We start from the raw sequence: 20,096 nt of genomic DNA on the forward strand, positions 1-20,096 counted from the left end.
CCCTAGATTCCTCCAGTCCAATCCCCGTCTCACTAATAGTCCTGTTGTATTTAGAATGATAACTCAGTGACAGTGTGTTCTAGATCACAAATCAACTAACTCTGATTTACAGAACAGAGCAATCAACCACAGGTTGCATCCCAAATGGAACCCTTTTACCTTTGTAGTGCCCTACGTATAGTGCCTTACTTTTGACCCGAGCCCTAAGGGCTCATTTCAAACTCATTTTCTACAAATATACAGCCCTGCTACCCCTTCACAGCCCTCTATAAATAGAGTAGGAAGGGAACAACCACATCACAGGCTAAGAAATCAACCACACTCAAGGATGCACACACACACACACATCACAGACAACTGTGTTTTTACCCAACAACACTCAAACAGTCATGGTATGACCCGGGGCCTCCAGAGCGAGACGGGCGGTGTTGCTCGTCGGTCTATGTTTGAGTTACGGCTGAGAGAAAGACATAGACGACCCAGAACTTACCAAAACAGCTGAGGCCTCACAGCCTAGAAGGCAGCAGTGTTAGTTGGCAGGCTCAGCTGGCACCCTCCACCTCTCCACCACCTCACAGTGAGACAGGGTGTGTCTGAAAATGTTACTAGCTGTCAAATCCTTTCAAGAGTTCATTGGACGAAAGGTTCCAAGGTCCCTCCGTCAGACCTCCTCCTCCAATTTGCATTGAGAGGAATCGAGGTAGTAAGGACGTAGGAGGCAAGGATTTGACGGCTAGTACATTTTTCAGACGCAGCCGCAGACACATGGCAGGCCCGGGCCTTTGAGCATTTCTACATCACACGTGGGTTTGGCTCTTCGCTCTGCCTGACTGAAAACAGATTACCATAACCTACCAATGTGTCTGTTTACCAAGACAGATAGCCGGGAGAGCAAATAGTGGAGGTAACAGAAATTATAACTGTTTTCTGTGTCCCAAATGGCACCATATTCCCTATATAGTGCATACATTTTGACCAGGGCCCATATGTAGGGTGCACTATGTAGGGAATAGAGTGTCATTAGGGACATGACCCTGTGTGCTCCGCAGCACTCTCTCTAGTTCCCAGCATGTATTTCAATTAAACACAGAGCAGTGGGAAATTACAGAGCATTAACAAGAACGGAGGGAACGGATATTATAAGCATATACTGTATATAATGTAATACATATTTATATTATACACATTTTAGGGAGTATTTTTTGGTCTAAATTTGAAGGCTGGAAAATATGAATTGATTGGATGGATTGATGGATGTTTGATGATTCCGGTGGACTCAAATGTTTTTCCAGGGTATTAAGAGTGTTTTATATTATTATTATAATTAGAATCTAATTTTATGAGGCTGGGACATCTAAAATTCCCATGAGAAGGTGTGTTGTTTTCTGTCGGTTCAGTAAGCCTATGTAAATTAGCTTTTCATTGCAGATATGGACCAGTAGTATTCAGATCTATAAATTCCTTTTTAAAACGCAACCGTTCCATTCGTTCTAATTGTGCTGTTCCAGGGCTGTCGATCCTTGTTAAATGGCCACATTGGGTTGAAACGGCTTCTATAAAGAATATTGGCAGTAAATGACATGACTTTGTTAAATTACTCAATCAAATCCAGTAGAGAACATCTGGCAACAGCAATCAACAAAAGCAGAAGTTTTCTTTCTTCTGTTCATGTTGGCAAGAGGTATATAATGAATAGCAGTTTGCTTACTGTGTTTGTTTTTGTACATACGTGTGACTTTGACTGAAACTGTACATGATGTGTGTGTGTGCGTGTGCGCGCGTGTGTGTGTGTGTCTGTCATTTTCTGATAATTGATGCAGAAAGAGGAGAATCAGGCGATGTGATGGGTGGCAGGCGCCAGGCAGCCCTCTGTCAGCCTGAGACAATGCAGCAGTGATGAAACAGCAGATAGCCCACTACAGTAATGTAATGGCTGGAAGCACAAGGACCTTTTGATGGAGGGGCAGGCAGGAGGAAGCTATGGCTAAACGCAGCCTGCATTCTGCTCTGTGTCCACTCTCCTTTGACACCTCACCACTCAGCTACCACTATACTGCAGTCAGCCCCTCCCTCGCACAGCCACACTTGAAATGAGGGGAAAACCCTGAGTGTGTGTGTATGGGGGGGATACAGTACAATGGGCACCTGACATGAGGAGAGGGGGATTAAGGGAGGGATATATTGAGGGAAAAGGAAGGGAGTGGAGGAAGTGAGAGGAAGGGAGTGAAAGAGGGCGACTGGAAAAGAATGGTCATCTTGTCCCCCGTTTCCAGGGCTGTTGTGTCCTCTGTACTGATCCATCATACTTGGTCATACAATGGCAAAAGAGAGCGAGAGATGCTGTGGAGAGAGGGTGGAGGCACATAAGGAGTGAACCACACAACATTAACCACAGCACCCCTCCCCCTGAACACTTTACTACCAGCACCGAAGATGTACAGCCCACACTAATTGCCCTAACACCAACACCATCAACCATCTCTGTCAGAATACAGCAGGAGAGGAGAAGAACTTCGGAGGTGGTCATTTTAGGTAAAGGTGGAGAGAGTATAAGTTTATGTTGTGTTCAGTAAATCAGTCCAGCCAGGTCCACTGCATCCTGCTCCCCTGCTTCCCTCCTTGCTCCCCCTCTTCTCCCTGCCTCTCTCTCCGAGGGTCTTGTGCACATGCTGCACATGCATAATACATCAGGCAGTGGTCAGGTGCAGTGGCAGGGAAAGGAACCCCTCTCCCTCTGCAGCACATGCACTCAATGGAGAGGAGACCCCCTCTGCACCACATGCTGCACTCACCAATGCAGCTTCCCTCACAAGGGTTGGTTAGTGCTGAAATCCACCTGCAGCCCATTCCCTCCATCTCTTCCATCTCTCTCTCTTCTCCTTCCCTCCCTCTATCCATCTCTCTCCTGCTCCTGTCACAGCACTAGAAGTGTTTCCCCAGTATTCATCTACAATATACAGTAGTATCTGGGAAGAAAATTAAATTGTTTGATATTCACCTCGCTAATCATTATATTCTCTACAGCACTGAAACCACAACGACTAGATGCACATGATGGAGGAAGTCACAAAAGCCAAATTTAGATGTTTTCCAGTCCATTAATGAAGTGTTTGTCATGAAAATCACATTTGCAGTTTCACATGTAAGAAATCTCCACACCTCAAAACTTAAATTTCACATGTGGAATTGCAGGTTCACATTTTTTTTACAAATGAGGGCACATAGAGTGTATTTGCATTAGTACATATGAGCCACACTAATGGTTTATAAGGTTACTTTTTATGAAATGTTTATCTAATGGCCGCATGCTAATTTCTAACTGTTAACTAGCTCCTAGCTAGCTATTTTTAGCTTCTGTTATTGTTAACTGTCCATTGGTTTTTGCTACATGTAATACACAGGACTAAAAGGGATATAAATCATGTTTTTGAAAATGTGTTTGCTGGAATTAATGTAAACTGATTCAACAATGCGATGTAAAAACACATTGACATTGTGAGGTTAAAGAAAGTTTTGCATCACAAAAACCTAGACTTCGGCGATGTCATTTATAAAATAGCCTCCAACACTCTACTCAACAAATTGGATGCAGTCTATCACAGTGCCATCCATTTTGTCACCAATATACTACCCACAACTGCAACCTGAATGCTCTCGTTGGCTGGCCCTCGCTTCATACTCGTCGCCAAACCCACAGGCCCCAGGTCATCTACAAGTCTATGCTAGTTAAAGCCCCACCTTATCTCTGCTCACTGGTCACCATAGCAGCACCCACCCGTAGCACGCGCTCCAGCAGGTATACAGTGCCTTGCGAAAGTATTCGGCTCCCTTGAACTTTGCGACCTTTTGCCATATTTCAGGCTTCAAACATATAGATATAAAACTGTATTTTTTTGTGAAGAATCAACAACAAGTGGGACACAATCATGAAGTGGAACAACATTTATTGGATATTTCAAACTTTTTTAACAAATCAAAAACTGAAAAATTGGGCGTGCAAAATTATTCAGCCCCCTTAAGTTAATACTTTGTAGCGCCACCTTTTGCTGCGATTACAGCTGTAAGTCGCTTGGGGTATGTCTCTATCAGTTTTGCACATCGAGAGACTGACATTTTTTCCCATTCCTCCTTGCAAAACAGCTCGAGCTCAGTGAGGTTGGATGGAGAGCATTTGTGAACAGCAGTTTTCAGTTCTTTCCACAGATTCTTGATTGGATTCAGGTCTGGACTTTGACTTGGCCATTCTAAACACCTGGATATGTTTATTTTTGAACCATTCCATTGTAGATTTTGCTTTATGTTTTGGATCATTGTCTTGTTGGAAGACAAATCTCCGTCCCAGTCTCAGGTCTTTTGCAGACTCCATCAGGTTTTCTTCCAGAATGGTCCTGTATTTGGCTCCATTCATCTTCCCATCAATTTTAACCATCTTCCCTGTCCCTGCTGAAGAAAAGCAGGCCCAAACCATGATGCTGCCACCACCATGTTTGACAGTGGGGATGGTGTGTTCAGGGTGATGAGCTGTGTTGCTTTTACGCCAAACATAACGTTTTGCATTGTTGCCAAAAAGTTCAATTTTGGTTTCATCTGACCAGAGCACCTTCTTCCACATGTTTGGTGTGTCTCCCAGGTGGCTTGTGGCAAACTTTAAACAACACTTTTTATGGATATCTTTAAGAAATGGCTTTCTTCTTGCCACTCTTCCATAAAGGCCAGATTTGTGCAATATACGACTGATTGTTGTCCTATGGACAGAGTCTCCCACCTCAGCTGTAGATCTCTGCAGTTCATCCAGACTGATCATGGGCCTCTTGGCTGCATCTCTGATCAGTCTTCTCCTTGTATGAGCTGAAAGTTTAGAGGGACGGCCAGGTCTTGGTAGATTTGCAGTGGTCTGATACTCCTTCCATTTCAATATTATTGCTTGCACAGTGCTCCTTGGGATGTTTAAAGCTTGGGAAATCTTTTTGTATCCAAATCCGACTTTAAACTTCTTCACAACAGTATCTCGGACCTGCCTGGTGTGTTCCTTGTTCTTCATGATGCTCTCTGCGCTTTTAACGGACCTCTGAGACTATCACAGTGCAGGTGCATTTATACGGAGACTTGATTACACACAGGTGGATTGTAGTTATCATCATTAGTCATTTAGGTCAACATTGGATCATTCAGAGATCCTCACTGAACTTCTGGAGAGAGTTTGCTGCACTGAAAGTAAAGGGGCTGAATAATTTTGCACGCCCAATTTTTCAGTTTTTGATTTGTTAAAAAAGTTTGAAATATCCAATAAATGTCGTTCCACTTCATGATTGTGTCCCACTTGTTGTTGATTCTTCACAAAAAAATACAGTTTTATATCTTTATGTTTGAAGCCTGAAATGTGGCAAAAGGTCGCAAAGTTCAAGGGGGCCGAATACTTTCGCAAGGCACTGTAGCTCACTGGTCACCCCCAAAGCCAATTCCTCCTTTGGCCGCCTCTCCTTCCAGTTCTCATTCCAGTTCTCATTCAAAATCGGTGAATCTTTCCTTCAAACCTCATTCACTACCAACTTGGGGTCATTTTGACCCCAGAGGCACATTTGTTATCCTAGCTCAAAGGTGGTTTATTCAAATACGTTCCATTTTCATGACTTTGTCAATCAACTTGTTCTTTAAAAAAATAAATCATTGTTTAGTGTTTCTGTATCAAAATGTATTTTGGGTTCATTTGACCCCAACCAAAAACACCTAATCCCACCTATAGTTAATTGATGGATAAGGCCTTTATTTAAATCAAGGTTTCCCTTCTCTGGAGACATAATAACAAGTTATCCATACCACCAGAGGGTGGAGGGGGACTTGTATCAGTGATTTTGCCCAGATACACAGTGCACCTGCAGAGATGGAGCCCCTTATGTAACTTGCCAATGGTTATGACTGGTTATAACTAGGTATGACCATGCACAAAATCTAAATTATCTTACATATATGCTTTAGTTGCAGTCAAAACAGATCATAAAGTCTATCAGCGGTATGAATATTTGGTAGAACTGTAATACTCTGAATGTACACATAGTGCTGAATTGGTGTGTATTCCCCCCCCCCCCCAAAAAAAGTAATTCCTAATATTTCCTGCAATATTATATATATGCAACTTGTTATGGTATTTGGGTTGCTCTAACATTTGGTTTGAAGTGACTTTGAGGCTTTGAGCATGCTTTTTGAAGCATTTATTCCTTTTTTGTAAGGTCAAGAGAGGGAGGTGTGAATAGAAAACAGCTATGATGATCCGCTCACTCACCGATTGTTATTGTATTATAACTATGTTTTATCTCTTAAGAGAAGATTGACAAGGATGTGGATTTTCAAACTATCTGCATTGTGTTTAGATGGTGCTGACATATGCTGAGATTAGATATGCAACTGCACATCAACACATTCTCGGCACAGGGAAGGAAGAGGCTACCTCAGCTAACTATCTCTCCCATTGAGAATAGATCATTCAGAAGCTCGCCTTAGTCGTTTGTCTCTAGTGGTGATATCTATCTAGGGTAAAATCAAAGGCAGAACTGCCTCTAAAACAATTATAACCCAACTGAGAAGAGATCACCTCTGTGTGAATCTGAATTTGATGATATATCCTTTGACAGAGGCCCTACATAATCACACCTACCTACTGACAATCTCCCTCCATCTGGTACACTTTGAAGACATGTGTTCACAGTAAAGCATAAGCCTTCATCTGTACATTTTGTCTATCTGAACTGGTTGCCAACTGAAATACCTGGGCTAATAAATGTGAACGTGTTTGAATATAAACACACTAAATATTATGCAAATTAATATCTAAATACATTATGAAATAGATGATATGGATGATATACACTGCTCAAAAAAATAAAGGGAACACTTAAACAACACTTCTGTGAAATCAAACTGTCCACTTAGGAAGCAACACTGATTGACAATAAATTTAACATGCTGTTGTGCAAATGGAATAGACAACAGGTGGAAATTATAGGCAATTAGCAAGACACCCCCAATAAAGGAGTGGTTCTGCAGGTGGCAACCACAGACCACTTCTCAGTTCCTATGCTTCCTGGCTGATGTTTTGGTCACTTTTGAATGCTGGCGGTGCTTTCACTCTAGTGTTAGCATGAGACGGAGTCTACAACCCACACAAGTGGCTCAGGAAGTGCAGCTCATCCAGGATGGCACATCAATGCGAGCTGTGGCAAGAAGGTTTGCTGTGTCTGTCAGCGTAGTGTCCAGAGCATGGAGGCGCTACCAGGAGACAGGCCAGTACATCAGGAGATGTGGAGGAGGCCGTAGGAGGGCAACAACCCAGCAGCAGGACAGCTACCTCCGCCTTTGTGCAAGGAGGAGCAGGTGGAGCACTGCCAGAGCCCTGCAAAATGACCTCCAGCAGGCCACAAATGAGCATGTGTCTGCTCAAACGGTCAGAAACAGACTCCATGAGGGTGGTATGACGGCCCGACGTCCACAGGTGGGGGTAGTGCTACAGCCCAACGCCGTGCAGGACGTTTGGCATTTGCCAAAGAACACCAAGATTGGCAAATTCGCCACTGGCGCCCTGTGCTCTTCACAGATGAAAGCAGGTTCACACTGAGCATGTGACAGACGTGACAGAGTCTGGAGACGCCGTGGAGAACGTTCTGCTGCCTGCAACATCCTCCAGCATGACCGGTTTGGCGGTGGGTCAGTCATGGTGTGGGGTGGCATTTCTTTGGGGGGCCGCACAGCCCTCCATGTGCTTGCCAGAGGTAGCCTGACTGCCATTAGGTACCGAGATGAGATCCTCAGTGCGGTTGGCCCTGGGTTCCTCCTAATGCAAGGCAATACTCCTCATGTGACTGGAGTGTGTCAGCAGTTCCTGCAAGAGGAAGGCATTGATGCTATGGACTGGCCCGCTGGTTCCCCAGACCTGAATCCAATTGAGCACATCTGGGACATCATGTCTCGCTCCATCCACCAACGCCACGTTGCACCACAGACTGTCCAGGAGTTGGCGGATGCTTTAGTCCAGGTCTGGGAGGAGATCCTTCAGGAGACCATACGCCACCTCATCAGGAGCATGCCCATGTGTTGTAGGGAGGTCATACATGCACGTGGAGGCCACACACACTACTGAGACTCATTTTGACTTGTTTTAAGGACATTACATCAAAGTTGGATCAGCCTGTAGTGTGGTTTTCCACTTCAATTTTGAGTGTCACTCCAAATCCAGACCTCCATGGATTGATACATTTGATTTCCATTGATCATTTTTGTGTGATTTTGTTGTCAGCACATTCAACTATGTAAAGAAAAAAGTATTTAATAAGAATATTTCATTCATTCAGATCTAGAATGTGTTATTTTAGTGTTCCCTTTATTTTTTTGAGCAGTGTATTTAGTCTGTGCAGTACTTTACTCTACAGTAGGCTACACAATATCACTCTCTCTACTATTGTATGTCCTCCTCGCAATGAACAGACTGCTCTACTTGCTCCGGCAGTATGTTTAGCCCCTTCCATACCAACTAACAAAGTCCAGCACGTGGTTTGGAAGAGATGCGTAAAGCTGAATTCTATTGGCATCTCCTTCACTTCCATTATGGAATAGAATGCGCAGGTCCAGTGATTGATTTTGTGCAATATGAGGACAACATTTGCACACCGAGCAAACTGCAGTAACAAACAACACATTACATAATCACAGCCTCATTACTAATGCATAACATGTCAAAATGAATCTAACAATCCACATGGTGATATAACATGTCACTGCTATACTGTGTCTGCTATATTCTATTATATTGGGGGGGACATCTCTGCTTCTATAGTCCACGGAAAAGGTACACGGGAAACATCTGCAACATAAGATGGAGAGGATAGCTGTGCCAAAAATGCTATCAGCCTACAAATTAAACTCCCACAAATAAAGGATTCTTTAGACTTCATCTGATATTATAATGATGTTAAAAAATGTACCTTAAATTTGGGGATTTTGGCGCATTCATTTTGATCATTTTAATTACTTGAATTATGTTCTATTAGTCACTGATGAAAACAATGAGAATAAGACACTTAGCAAACTGTTAAGTGACATACCGATAATCAGTTGGCCGTTAGCAAACTGAAAATGACATCCCGATAATCATCCCAAGATTTATGTTAATATCTTCTTTTACGCCTCAATAACTTAGTCACAGTATTGCATTATTTTGGACAGTTCATTGTAATATGCATCCAGCATAGGCTATCCTTTCACAAAGTAGTATTCCAGCACTTACTATAAGGAGGTGTATCATGCGTAAAATTAAATTGAGCACTCAAAAAAATGTATTGGTTAACTGCAGTGTGGCTTCTATGGAAACGTGGTAGGTCCAACCAGAGGCAGGGAGGGTTAGATTAAAGTAACTTTCCAGTGAAAATCTCATTAAATTCTCATATTCAGTTTGCTCATACCAAATTAATGTTGTTGACTTTCCTTGTAGTTGTGGCCAAAGCATAAATTAGAGAAAAAACACTCATCTCAAACTTGTTTTTGAAACAAACTGTAAAAAAAAATTGAATTTTTTTTTTTGAAATTTGGAAGGAACATGATATCCTCTTTGGCCAAGACAGGCCCGTATGTGATTGGTCCAGCAGCTTTTTCCTTTTTACCAAATTCTCTGGTGGGGAGAAGGATCTTTCTCGAGAATAGGGAAGATACAGGCTCAGGAGTGTGCACTCACTCCACACAAGCATGCTAGCTAGCAAGCCAAGCAAGCCACAGCTGGTGTTAGCAAAAAGGACAGAGCCAATGAAACAACTACTGTATCTCGCCAGTCACTTCTATTTCAAATGACGTGGTTTGTAAAAGTTGGCCTGCTGGCAATTTACAAGCAGTTTGCTAATGTTAGCTATCGTGACTAACTTAGCTAGCTGGCAAGCCAACAAGAAAGCAGGTCCTCCACACACCAACCATCTCACGATTCCCATCTATTTTAAATCTTATTTTTAGGTAAAAGTTATATGTCCAGAGGAAACCTAATTAGCTGTTGTTGACTCATATAGGTAGCAGAAGTAGCTTCACGACTAGCAAGTTAGGTAGCCAACAACAAAAATATCAGGAATATAGTGATAAAGCAAAGGACAGAAATGAGTCTGCATTTATTACTGTTCTAGTATAGTGTCCTAGTAGTTCCATTGTGCGTTCCCAACTCCTGAATCCATCCATACTATTTTACTTGGTGCAGCCGGGCTCGGGCAGGCAGCCCCAGTGGCTCCATGTTGTAGCTAATTTGAATATCCAAGTGTATGTGCGTCTCATTGACTGAGCTGTCAAATCAAATATTTGTGCCCCAAACAGGGGCACAGAGCAAAGCTGCTTTTGAACATCCTTAATTTTAAAAATTTGGAAGGACATTTATTTAATTCATTGTAACAAACTTGAAGGTAATATTTCATAGAAATCTGGAACACTTTAAAGTCTCATAGTAGGATTTGTTAATTATTCAAAAGTGTTTTTCAAAAGTATTGGTCTCTTGTGAAAATGCCAGCAGCCAAATCATTATCATATGCATAGGGAAGGCAACACTCTAGGAGAGAGTGTGCTTCACATTTCCAAGGAAGAGTATTTTCTTCCCCACATCTGATGTGACAGTTGTGGATGAATAAACACACACATTTTTCATAACTTTGATTAAATGCAGCAATGTTTAAAACACTTTCAGCATATCAGAAACATGGTAGGCTATGTGCACCTCTTTGTATATTTATTTTGATATCTATTTCGATATACACAACCTTGAAATTATAAAAGTATGCTTTTGGTCTTTCCCCCCCCCCCTAATTCCAAAGCGCTTCAAAACCTCTGAACAGTAGCAACCGTACCGCAGCAGCCTCCCCGAGTGACACACGGCGATCCTAATTGATGTGCGATTATTTAAGACAGTGCCAATCAATATCTCAAGGCCCCTGCTCTTTCCTGCCTGACACCCCACAAATAAAAGGAACTGATATATTTGATTGAATCACCTTTCACCATATCCTGCCAATAAATGCTCTATGTGAGAATAGCCAATATTGAATATGGAGACTTCTTTGTACAGTGAATAGCCACGACTGCCCACTGCGCGTGGGCAATCGAGTCATTGTTCGATTGCTCTCATTGGAAAGAGCAGGGTTTACACAAAGTAGGCTAATGTAGCCTATGTGTTCTAATTGCACTATACATGGGCTGTATAGAAGAAAACAAACATACAATAAACAACTAATTCCACACTTGCGCGATGGTCCTTCATTGGGATGTGATAATTGCATTTACACAAAGACAAATGTTGGGCTCTTACCTGCCACAGTGTATCTGTCCATGTAATTGAGCACATTCCCAAAACTGAGAATCCCAGCCGCAGCCGCCGGGGACCGGCATCTAAGCAGCGCGGCTCGGAATTTCTGCCCGGGCTTGCAGGGATGGAGGTCCGGGTTGGATTTCAGTCCAGGACTCATGCTGCCCGAGAGAGTGTGCACCTCATCAGAACTGCTGCAGCCCTCTATCTCGCATCCATCGCTCTCCACACACATCTTCTGACACGACAGATCCAGCGCAACAGAGAATCAGCCACAACGCACAGAAGGAACAATCGATCAACGTTAGGTAGCCTAGTAAACGGTTAGAAATCTCCAGCGGTGGTTACTCGCAATACAAGATTAGACGCGTTGAAGATGTCGTCTTGTTAAATGTTTGAGAGGGAGTCGCGTCTCGATATGGCTCATTTTACCAGCACACTGACAGCACTGACCGGCTCTTGCGCTCCTCAGGTTTTTCCCTGAGTACCATGAAGTCCTAGCGGAGGGGGTGTGACCTGGCTTAAAAACTCCGCCTCCTTGAGCCCCGCAGCGAATGAACATATTGGCACCTGGTGTGTGGAGAGAATGCGGGGAATTGCAATTTCAGTGAGGTGTAATTTCCAGTGGCGATTTTAGCATGTAAATCTTTGTGGGGCAAAAAAAACAAAAAAACGCAACACTAAACAATACATTAATTGCACTATAACGGTGACCACAAACTGTTAGGGCCTACATAAAGCTGTCGTAACTGCAGAGTTCCAACACCTTACCACTGCTACAGTTCATCCAGTGCCTTTTAAAAAAGCATAGCTGATATGGCTGATATGTGGTTTCTACTGACAATTGAGCTGTACAAACTATGGGACGACAAGCGGATAAGAGGCAATCCGTCTTTTCGATTAAGACAATGAGCTAGAGACGACAGACGTAGTCAATATAACTATTTGTTCAGCACGTTTGAAATGTACAGCGACAGACAGGACGTTCTTACATATAAACAGACAATGAAAGCTCTTACGAGATTCGATTATTACATTTCTCTGAAACAGGTTATAGGGAAACAACGAGCGGCAACGAGCGATGTGTTTACAGTACCGCCTTAGTGAAAATAGACCAAATTATTAGGGTGAGGCACATGGGCTATTAACAGCTTACTTCTCAACATACACTTAGTATTACTTTCTTAGCTACGGTATACATATCTCTCTGGCAAGTTCCCAGTTGTCTTGAACTCAGTTAGCCACTGATTCCTTCCCAAACCACTCATTGTTGAATTTGCGATTTCCAACTTGTGTAATATTTATGTCCAATGGCCGATGAGCACAGATACGTTTTGTCTCTAATTTCTCTTCATATGACTAGGATTGAAAACGATTTGATTGTCGAATTGATTCATGGTTATGCTTGCTAGCTAAGATTTTGAAAGTATGATGTTGACATACTGCCGCAGCATCAGTCCAATCAAAGCTACTGTAGATATAACGTGATTTGATGTCATTCTATCTGCGGCCAATGACCTTGAGTCTTTTGGATGGGCACTTCTAATATAACTCTATGGCAGAACCCAAGGGGCTAAAGTTTTCGAGCTCTAACCTTAGAATTGGGGATGATGTACTGTCTCATGAGTGACAGAAAACTGAGCCAATCATCACAAAAAACTGAGCCAATCCGGCACAATTCTCTGTATGCTACTCTCTGTTATTATCTATGCATAGCCACTTTAATGACCCTACCTGCATGTACATAATTACCTCAATTACCTCGACCTGCCACATTGACGCATTGCCTCTGAATCTGTACCCCCTGTATATAGCCCAGCTATTGTTATTTACTGCTGCTCCTTAATTGTTTGTTTTTCTTATCTCTTACTTTTTTTTTAGGTATTTTCTTAAAACTGCATTGCTGGTTAAGGGCTTGTAAGCATTTCACTGTAAGGTTGTATTCTGAATACCTGTTGTATTCGGCGCATGTGACAAATAGAATTTGATTTGATTAGATGTATATTCTGCTGGCTAGCCCCACCACCACAGAAAGCTAGGGTGAATCTCCTGCATTTTGGAGCTGCCTTACTCAAGAAAGCAAAAAAAACGTAGCATTGCAGACTGCTCCATTGACAATGAAGGACTTCCTTCGGACCGCAAAGAGATTGATGCATCTGGTGGACCTCATGATGCTGCAAAGAGACTGGTTGCATCATTACATTGCCGTAGTCTTCTCAATCCAAGCGCCACATCACAACAAAAATAATCATGATACACTTTAGCAACTTTTTTGGTGGTTTATTTATTTACACAGGTGCCACACGCTACAAGCTAGTCCATACCGCAAGATAGTCAGGGAAAAACTTTAATTGTCTTGCTGGCATCCGGTCTGCTAATACAAGGTCTAGTAAAGGCCCAGTGCACTACTTTTGTGAGATTTCTTTTTTTTGTTGCAATTATTATTTTGGGGTGATTCACATTTATTTTTTTATTTTTTTCAGCGGGTGCTGCAGCACCCTCAGCACCCCTACTTCCCGCAGCTATGGTTGCAGACTTGCAGGTTGCCTCCCAATTAAAGAGGCTTCTGAGGTGTTCGGCCACAGAATGGAGCTGGGGGCTTTCAGGCATCTACGCACATTTACGCCTCGATCAGACCAACAGCATTATTGCATCAATGCTGTGTATTCAATTCTGCAGTCAAACGTTCTAATTGTGTAATCCAACATTTCTACTGGATATGTGTGCAACAAAAGTTCAACATTCACCTTTTACTACTATTTCTGTCATATCTAAATGTACAATTTGTTACATATGTTGGATATATCCAAAGTCTCCAAGTACCTATGCACCAGATATAACACAGAACACACTGAAACTGCATCTGCAATGCTGCAAGGCGAGCAAGTACTTCTGGTGTACCAAAACACAATGATGCTGTTGTGTGAACAAGGCGTTATTACTCGTAATTGTAGTTCTTTGTTAAAGCTGATGAGAAAAAATACTGATGATGTTTTGCACTGATAACATAGCCAGCGATTAGGCTTTTCTATCACCAGTGTGTTGGACCTTGGACTTTGAGATAGGCTTAGGCTATAGTCATTTTGCCATGGAGTGGAGAGAAATGTTTGCAGTCTTAAAGCTAATTTCCTGCAATTCTGCACATTTTGCCATGACTTATGTCATGTTAATATGATATCTGAGTGAGAATGAATAACAAATCAATGGGGGCCTCCTGGAAGTTATGGCCCCTGGGCACGTGCCCTTCGTGCCCAGTCGGTATTCGGCCATGATTGCTACATGTTTGGATAGCTGGCTAGACTAACTACCAATCACATTTTGTTTTGCTGACATGGCTAATTAAGTGACAGTCAGGGACTGACAATAACAAACAAAAAAACTGCTGATGCACAACTACATTGCACCTGGTGTAATTACTCACAATAGTACGTTGAGACCCAGACTGAGTTCCTGGAAAAATATATAATATTTAAATGTGTGGCTTTTTCACACGATATCTAACAGTGTTAATAATGTACCGTAAACTCACTCCACAGCTAGCTTAAAATGTCACTAATGGAGCTATCCAAGAGGTACCTTTTGTATTGTATTGCGCATTGTCAAGAAATGTCACATACAGCCTTTCAATATTCAGTTACACAGTTGTTGAAACACACAAAGTATGTACCAGTGGCTGTTTTGTCATTCATTTGATAAAGGTCCAGTATAGTAGCCCATGCGAACCCATTTGTAAAAACATAAAATCCATCTAAATGTACATTGTGTGTTGACCACGTGATGCAGGGTTGAGATGGTGTGTTCAGCACACTGAACAGCTCTTGTGTGATCTAGATTTTAAAAAGACAAATGATATTCTCACAGTTGACATAAGGAAGATCTTCTTAGACACATTGTTCCTAAACCATTGTTATGTTTTCATTAATGTTGTTGATTCCTCAACATACAGAATATACATTTAGAACATTAGTCACCCATATGGTTTCGACTGATGTCGTTTTTTCATGTTGAGGAGATCAGAGGCGCTCACCCCATGTTCACTTTCTCCCAATATGCATAATATAGACAGCTTTAAAGGATACAACCGTTAGATTGTGAGATCAAATAACTTTCGATGGAGCTAATCGATTCATGATTGTCATCAAAACCCTTTCAACAGTTGAAACGATCAATTGACTATTAGCTATACATGAACATAGTTTGATCTCTTTTATATTAGCTACTGATTTTTAGAAAGGTAAGGATGTATCGATCCTTCGAGGTTGGGACTAAAGCTGGTCCACGCTGTCTCTAATTTCAATATATTAAACTATTTTTGTATTAGGCTAATTCAGTATATTATTACTATGAAATTAAATCAATCTCCAACTGTCACTTGACTCTTTCCTTTTTCAGACAGACATGGGTGTTTTAGGCCCCTTGCCACCTATTCAATTCAGATTTCCCAATGGCTTACAAGAGCAACAGTAAAGTTATAAGGGACCATTGTGTTTGTGTGTGTGTCAGTGCGTTGCATCATTGATAAGACTGTATGATGGTGCACGCCAATGGTGGGTCAAGGGTTGTGTGTGTGTGTGCGTGTGTGTGTTCATGGGTTACAACAGTCCAATCCTGCATTATTATCAGAGGAAGCCGTATTTCCATTCACAACACATCATTTATAAGGCAGACACACGCACAAGGAGACAAGAGGGGGAAATTGACATGCAGACAGTTTCATGCATTGCCAGGCACACACAGGCAGATGGACAGACATTTCTGAGGAGGAAAGAAATGTGATTGCAATTTATATTAGAGAATTTGTACAACCCTCAGGGATGGTACATATCAGGCGTATTCAAATTCGATCCTTCGAGGTTGGGACTAAAGCTGGTTTTCTGTTCTACCTGATAGTTAATTGTACCCCCTTACAAAGAAAACAACTTCAAAAATCATATGTGTAAAGAACACAAACCTTGACTTTTCCACATTTTGTTGTGTTACAGCCTGAATTGAAATGTGATTAAATTTAGATTTTTGGGATTCAGTGGCCTACACACACTACCCATAATGTCAAAATGGAATCATGTTTTTCAAGGATTTGATACATTTTTAAAAATGAAAAAAGTATACAATCCCTTTCTTATGGCAAGCCTAAATAAGTTCAGGAGTAGTAATGTGCATAACAAGTGACATAATAAGTTGCATGGACTCACTCTTTGTGCAGTAATAGTGTTCAATTCTTATAAGTCTAAAAGTCTAATTCTTAAAGGTACGAAGTTGCATATGGAATTGTTTTAAGAAGGACATACCATCGTTTAGATATCTGATTTAGAATTTTAGGACCCCTTTAGTTACACCCCCCCCCCCCCCTCCCACCCCCCCAAAAAAATATATATAGTAGATAAAATATTGAATTTGGCCTTTACTACTACAGCCCATAGAAATGCATTAAATAACACATTCATACTGTACATGTAGCGGGTCTTATATGCACCACAGGAGAACCAAGAAATGAAGAGCAACACTACAGCTGTCTTTTAGTCTTTTATGTTGATCTGCAATAGTATTGTGAAAAGACAGGACAGGAACACAGTCTCCAATGCACCATCTGACAAGTTATTCTACACAGGAGCATGAAGAAAGGTAAAACACATATCCTGTTGTCACATTCGCTGGAATAATTATCAGACCAAGGTGCAGTGGACAAAACAAATAAAAAATAAACTACCAACGAACCGGTGCTACGTGCACTAACTCAAAACAATATCCCACAACCCACAGGTGGAAAAAAGGCTACCTAATTATGATCCCCAATTAGAGACAACGATTACCAGCTGCCTCTAATTGCGAATCATACAACATCACCAACATAGAAAAATAAAACTAGAACCCCACATAGAAATAATAAACTAGACTAACCCCCCAGTCACGCCCTGACCTACTCCACCATAGAAATTGAGGGCTCTCTATGGTCAGGAAGTGACACCTGTCTCACATCCCCAATACATTGCTAGGTGCTTTCAGTGTTGACAGTACCAAAATACATCAACTCATGTACAAAAACACTGCAACACAAACAAGTTACAACGTGAAATCGCCTCTATCCCTTTCAGACCAAACTGCATCTCCCATAATGCAACGCCAGCACCGGCAGCTCAGCTAACCGTCTGCATCACAGAAAGGTATGCTAGCTAGCAACAGCAGCACTTTTAGCACTCTGTAAACTATATTAATAACAACAATAAAATAAAACTCTGAAAGTTACATGTTTCAATAGTCTCTCACTCCCTTATAACAATATCTACAGCCTTAACCTTGGGATGTTTTATTTATTTCACGTTATGGACTTCTACAAAGGAGTAATCTGCAACACATAGCTTTCTCTCTCAGTGTTTTGTCGGACTGAGGAGAACGGGAGCTACGGGTAGTACCAGGGTGTTAGTAGGTGACGCAAGCACCCAGATGAAATAAAATACATTTAATGAAACAAAACCCGAAGATGTTAACATCATTCAGCTACTGTAGCTGCCTACCTAACATCAACAGGCAGCACCAGTAGCGCAACAATTAAAAAAAGACACCAAAAGTAAAGTTCCTGGCGATCATAGCGATCTGACTCCCCCCTTCTGTCTGAACTTGGAATATTCCTGTTTGCGGGCTTTGGCCACTGACCTTCAACCTGGTTGTTCTGTTCTGCGTTGTGTACTTTTCTAATAATTTGAAGTTTGATGGAATAACTATTTTAATTCTACTACATGCAAAAGGTTAATTTGAGTTAACTGATTAATTCAGTTAATTGTAACATGTAACACAAGATAAATAAGGAGACACGGAGTGATAGCTTCTCAGTTTTTTCACTGGCCTTCCAACGGTCACTGACCAACATACGAAGAAGAGAGGCGTGAACCTGCAGTAGTAACACTCCATGAATGGCTCAGAAATAAGAAATTATTATTTTTAACGCACTTGAATTATTATACTCAGGTAGGCCTTCACCTTTTTACTTAATGGCATTACAGAATTTGCAAATCCATATGTGGCAACATTGCTACAGCAACACATTAACACCACCTTTTCACTAGGAAGAGAATAACACTGCAATTCCACATATGAAAGTTTTATTTTCACAAGTGAATGTTTCATACATGTGAAACAGCAAATGGGATTTTGACATGTGATTGTTTTTCCCTCGTGAATCCGCTAATTTCACATGCAACTGCAACTGCACGTGCAACTGCGATTCATTGTCACGTTTTGACCTTAGTTCTTTTATTATGTCTTTGTTTTAGTATGGTCAGGGCGTGAGTTGGGTGGGTTGTCCATGTTAGTTTTTCTATGATTTGCTATTTCTGTGTTTGGCCTGGTATGGTTCTCAGAGGCAGCTGTCAATCGTTGTCCCTGATTGAGAACCATATTTAGGTAGCCTGTTTTCTGTGTTTCGTGGGTGTTTGTTTTCTGTTTTCTGTCTCTTCACCAGACAGAACTGTTTTGTTTTTGTTCGTTCTCCTTGTTATTTTGTTTTTGGTGTTCAATTTTAATAAATTATCAACATGGACACGTACCACGCTGCATATTGGTTCGATCCTTCATACTCCTCGTCAGAGGAAGACGAATATCGTTACATTCATTCACATGTGAGTTGAAAACATGTTTTTCTTCTCACGTGAAAAAGGTGGTGTTAACATGTGAGTTTTAAATGTAATACATGTGAAAATATGCTGTCACGTGAAATTTAAGCTCCACATGTGAAAGATAGCTATAAATGCACCTGGCATCCCAGGTCTAAATCAGTCCCAGATTAGAGCAATGGAACTGGTGTATGCAGTGCATTCGGAAACTATTCAGACCCCTTCCCTTTTTCCACATTTTGTTACGTTACAGCCTTATTTTAAAATCCTCATCCATCTACACACAATACCCTATAATGACAATGTGAAACATTTTTTTTTGCAAATGCATACAAATAAAATAGTAAAAAATACCTCATATACATAAGCATTCAGAACCTTTGCTATGAGCCTCGAAATTGAGCTCAGGTGCATTGATCAACCTTGAGCTGTTTCTACAACTTGATTAGAGTCCGCCTGTGGTAAATTCAATTGATTGGACATGATTTGGATATGCCACTGGCTTTGAGTGATTTGGACATGCCACTGGTTTTGAGTAAAGCCAGTGTGTCTATGTATGTTGATGACTCAATGCTATACATGTCAGCTAGTACAGCCACTGAAATGACTGCAAAACTTAACAAAGAGCTGCAGTTAGTTTCAGAGTGGGTGGCAAGGAATAAGTTAGTCCTAAATATTTCTAAAACTAAAAGCATTGTATTTGGGACAAATCATTCACTATACCATAAACCTCAACTAAATCTTGTAATAAATAATGTGGAAATTGAGCAAGTTGAGGTGACTAAACTGCTTGGAGTAACCCTGGACTGAACTGTCATGGTCAAAACATATTGATACAAAAGTAGCTAAAATGTGGAGAAGTCTGTCCATAATAAAGTGCTGCTCTACCTTATTAACAGCACAACAACAAGGCAGGTCCTACAGGCCCTAATTTTATCGCAGCTTGACTACTGTTCAGTCGTGTGGTCAAAAAAGGACTTAGGAAAATTGCAATTGGCTCAGAACAAGGCAGCACGGCTGGCCCTTGGATGTACACAGAGAACTAATATTAATAATATGCATGTCAATCTCTCATGGCTCAAAGTGGAGGAGAGATTGACTTCATCACTACTTTTATTTATGAGAGTTACATGTTGAATGCACCGAGCTGTCTGTTTCAACTACTGGCGCACAGC

General features: G+C 41.4%; 1 protein-coding gene across 3 annotated transcripts in view; it reads right to left on the bottom strand.

Moving 5' to 3' along the window:
- Positions 1–12,744, bottom strand: part of spns2 (SPNS lysolipid transporter 2, sphingosine-1-phosphate) — a 138,996-nt gene extending 126,252 nt beyond the window's left edge. For all 3 annotated transcript variants that reach the window (XM_036933359.2, XM_021619017.3, XM_090187101.1), the window contains exon 1: positions 11,318–12,744. In XM_036933359.2, coding sequence (XP_036789254.1) covers positions 11,318–11,549 — 232 coding nt within the window. In that variant the 5' untranslated portion in view covers positions 11,550–12,744. The remainder of the gene's footprint in view (positions 1–11,317) is intronic.
- Between the last annotated feature and the right edge of the window lie 7,352 nt (positions 12,745–20,096).

This window comes from Oncorhynchus mykiss, chromosome 10 (assembly GCF_057628025.1).
Source record: "Oncorhynchus mykiss isolate SJ-2025 chromosome 10, ASM5762802v1, whole genome shotgun sequence".
Taxonomy (NCBI): Eukaryota; Metazoa; Chordata; class Actinopteri; order Salmoniformes; family Salmonidae; genus Oncorhynchus; species Oncorhynchus mykiss.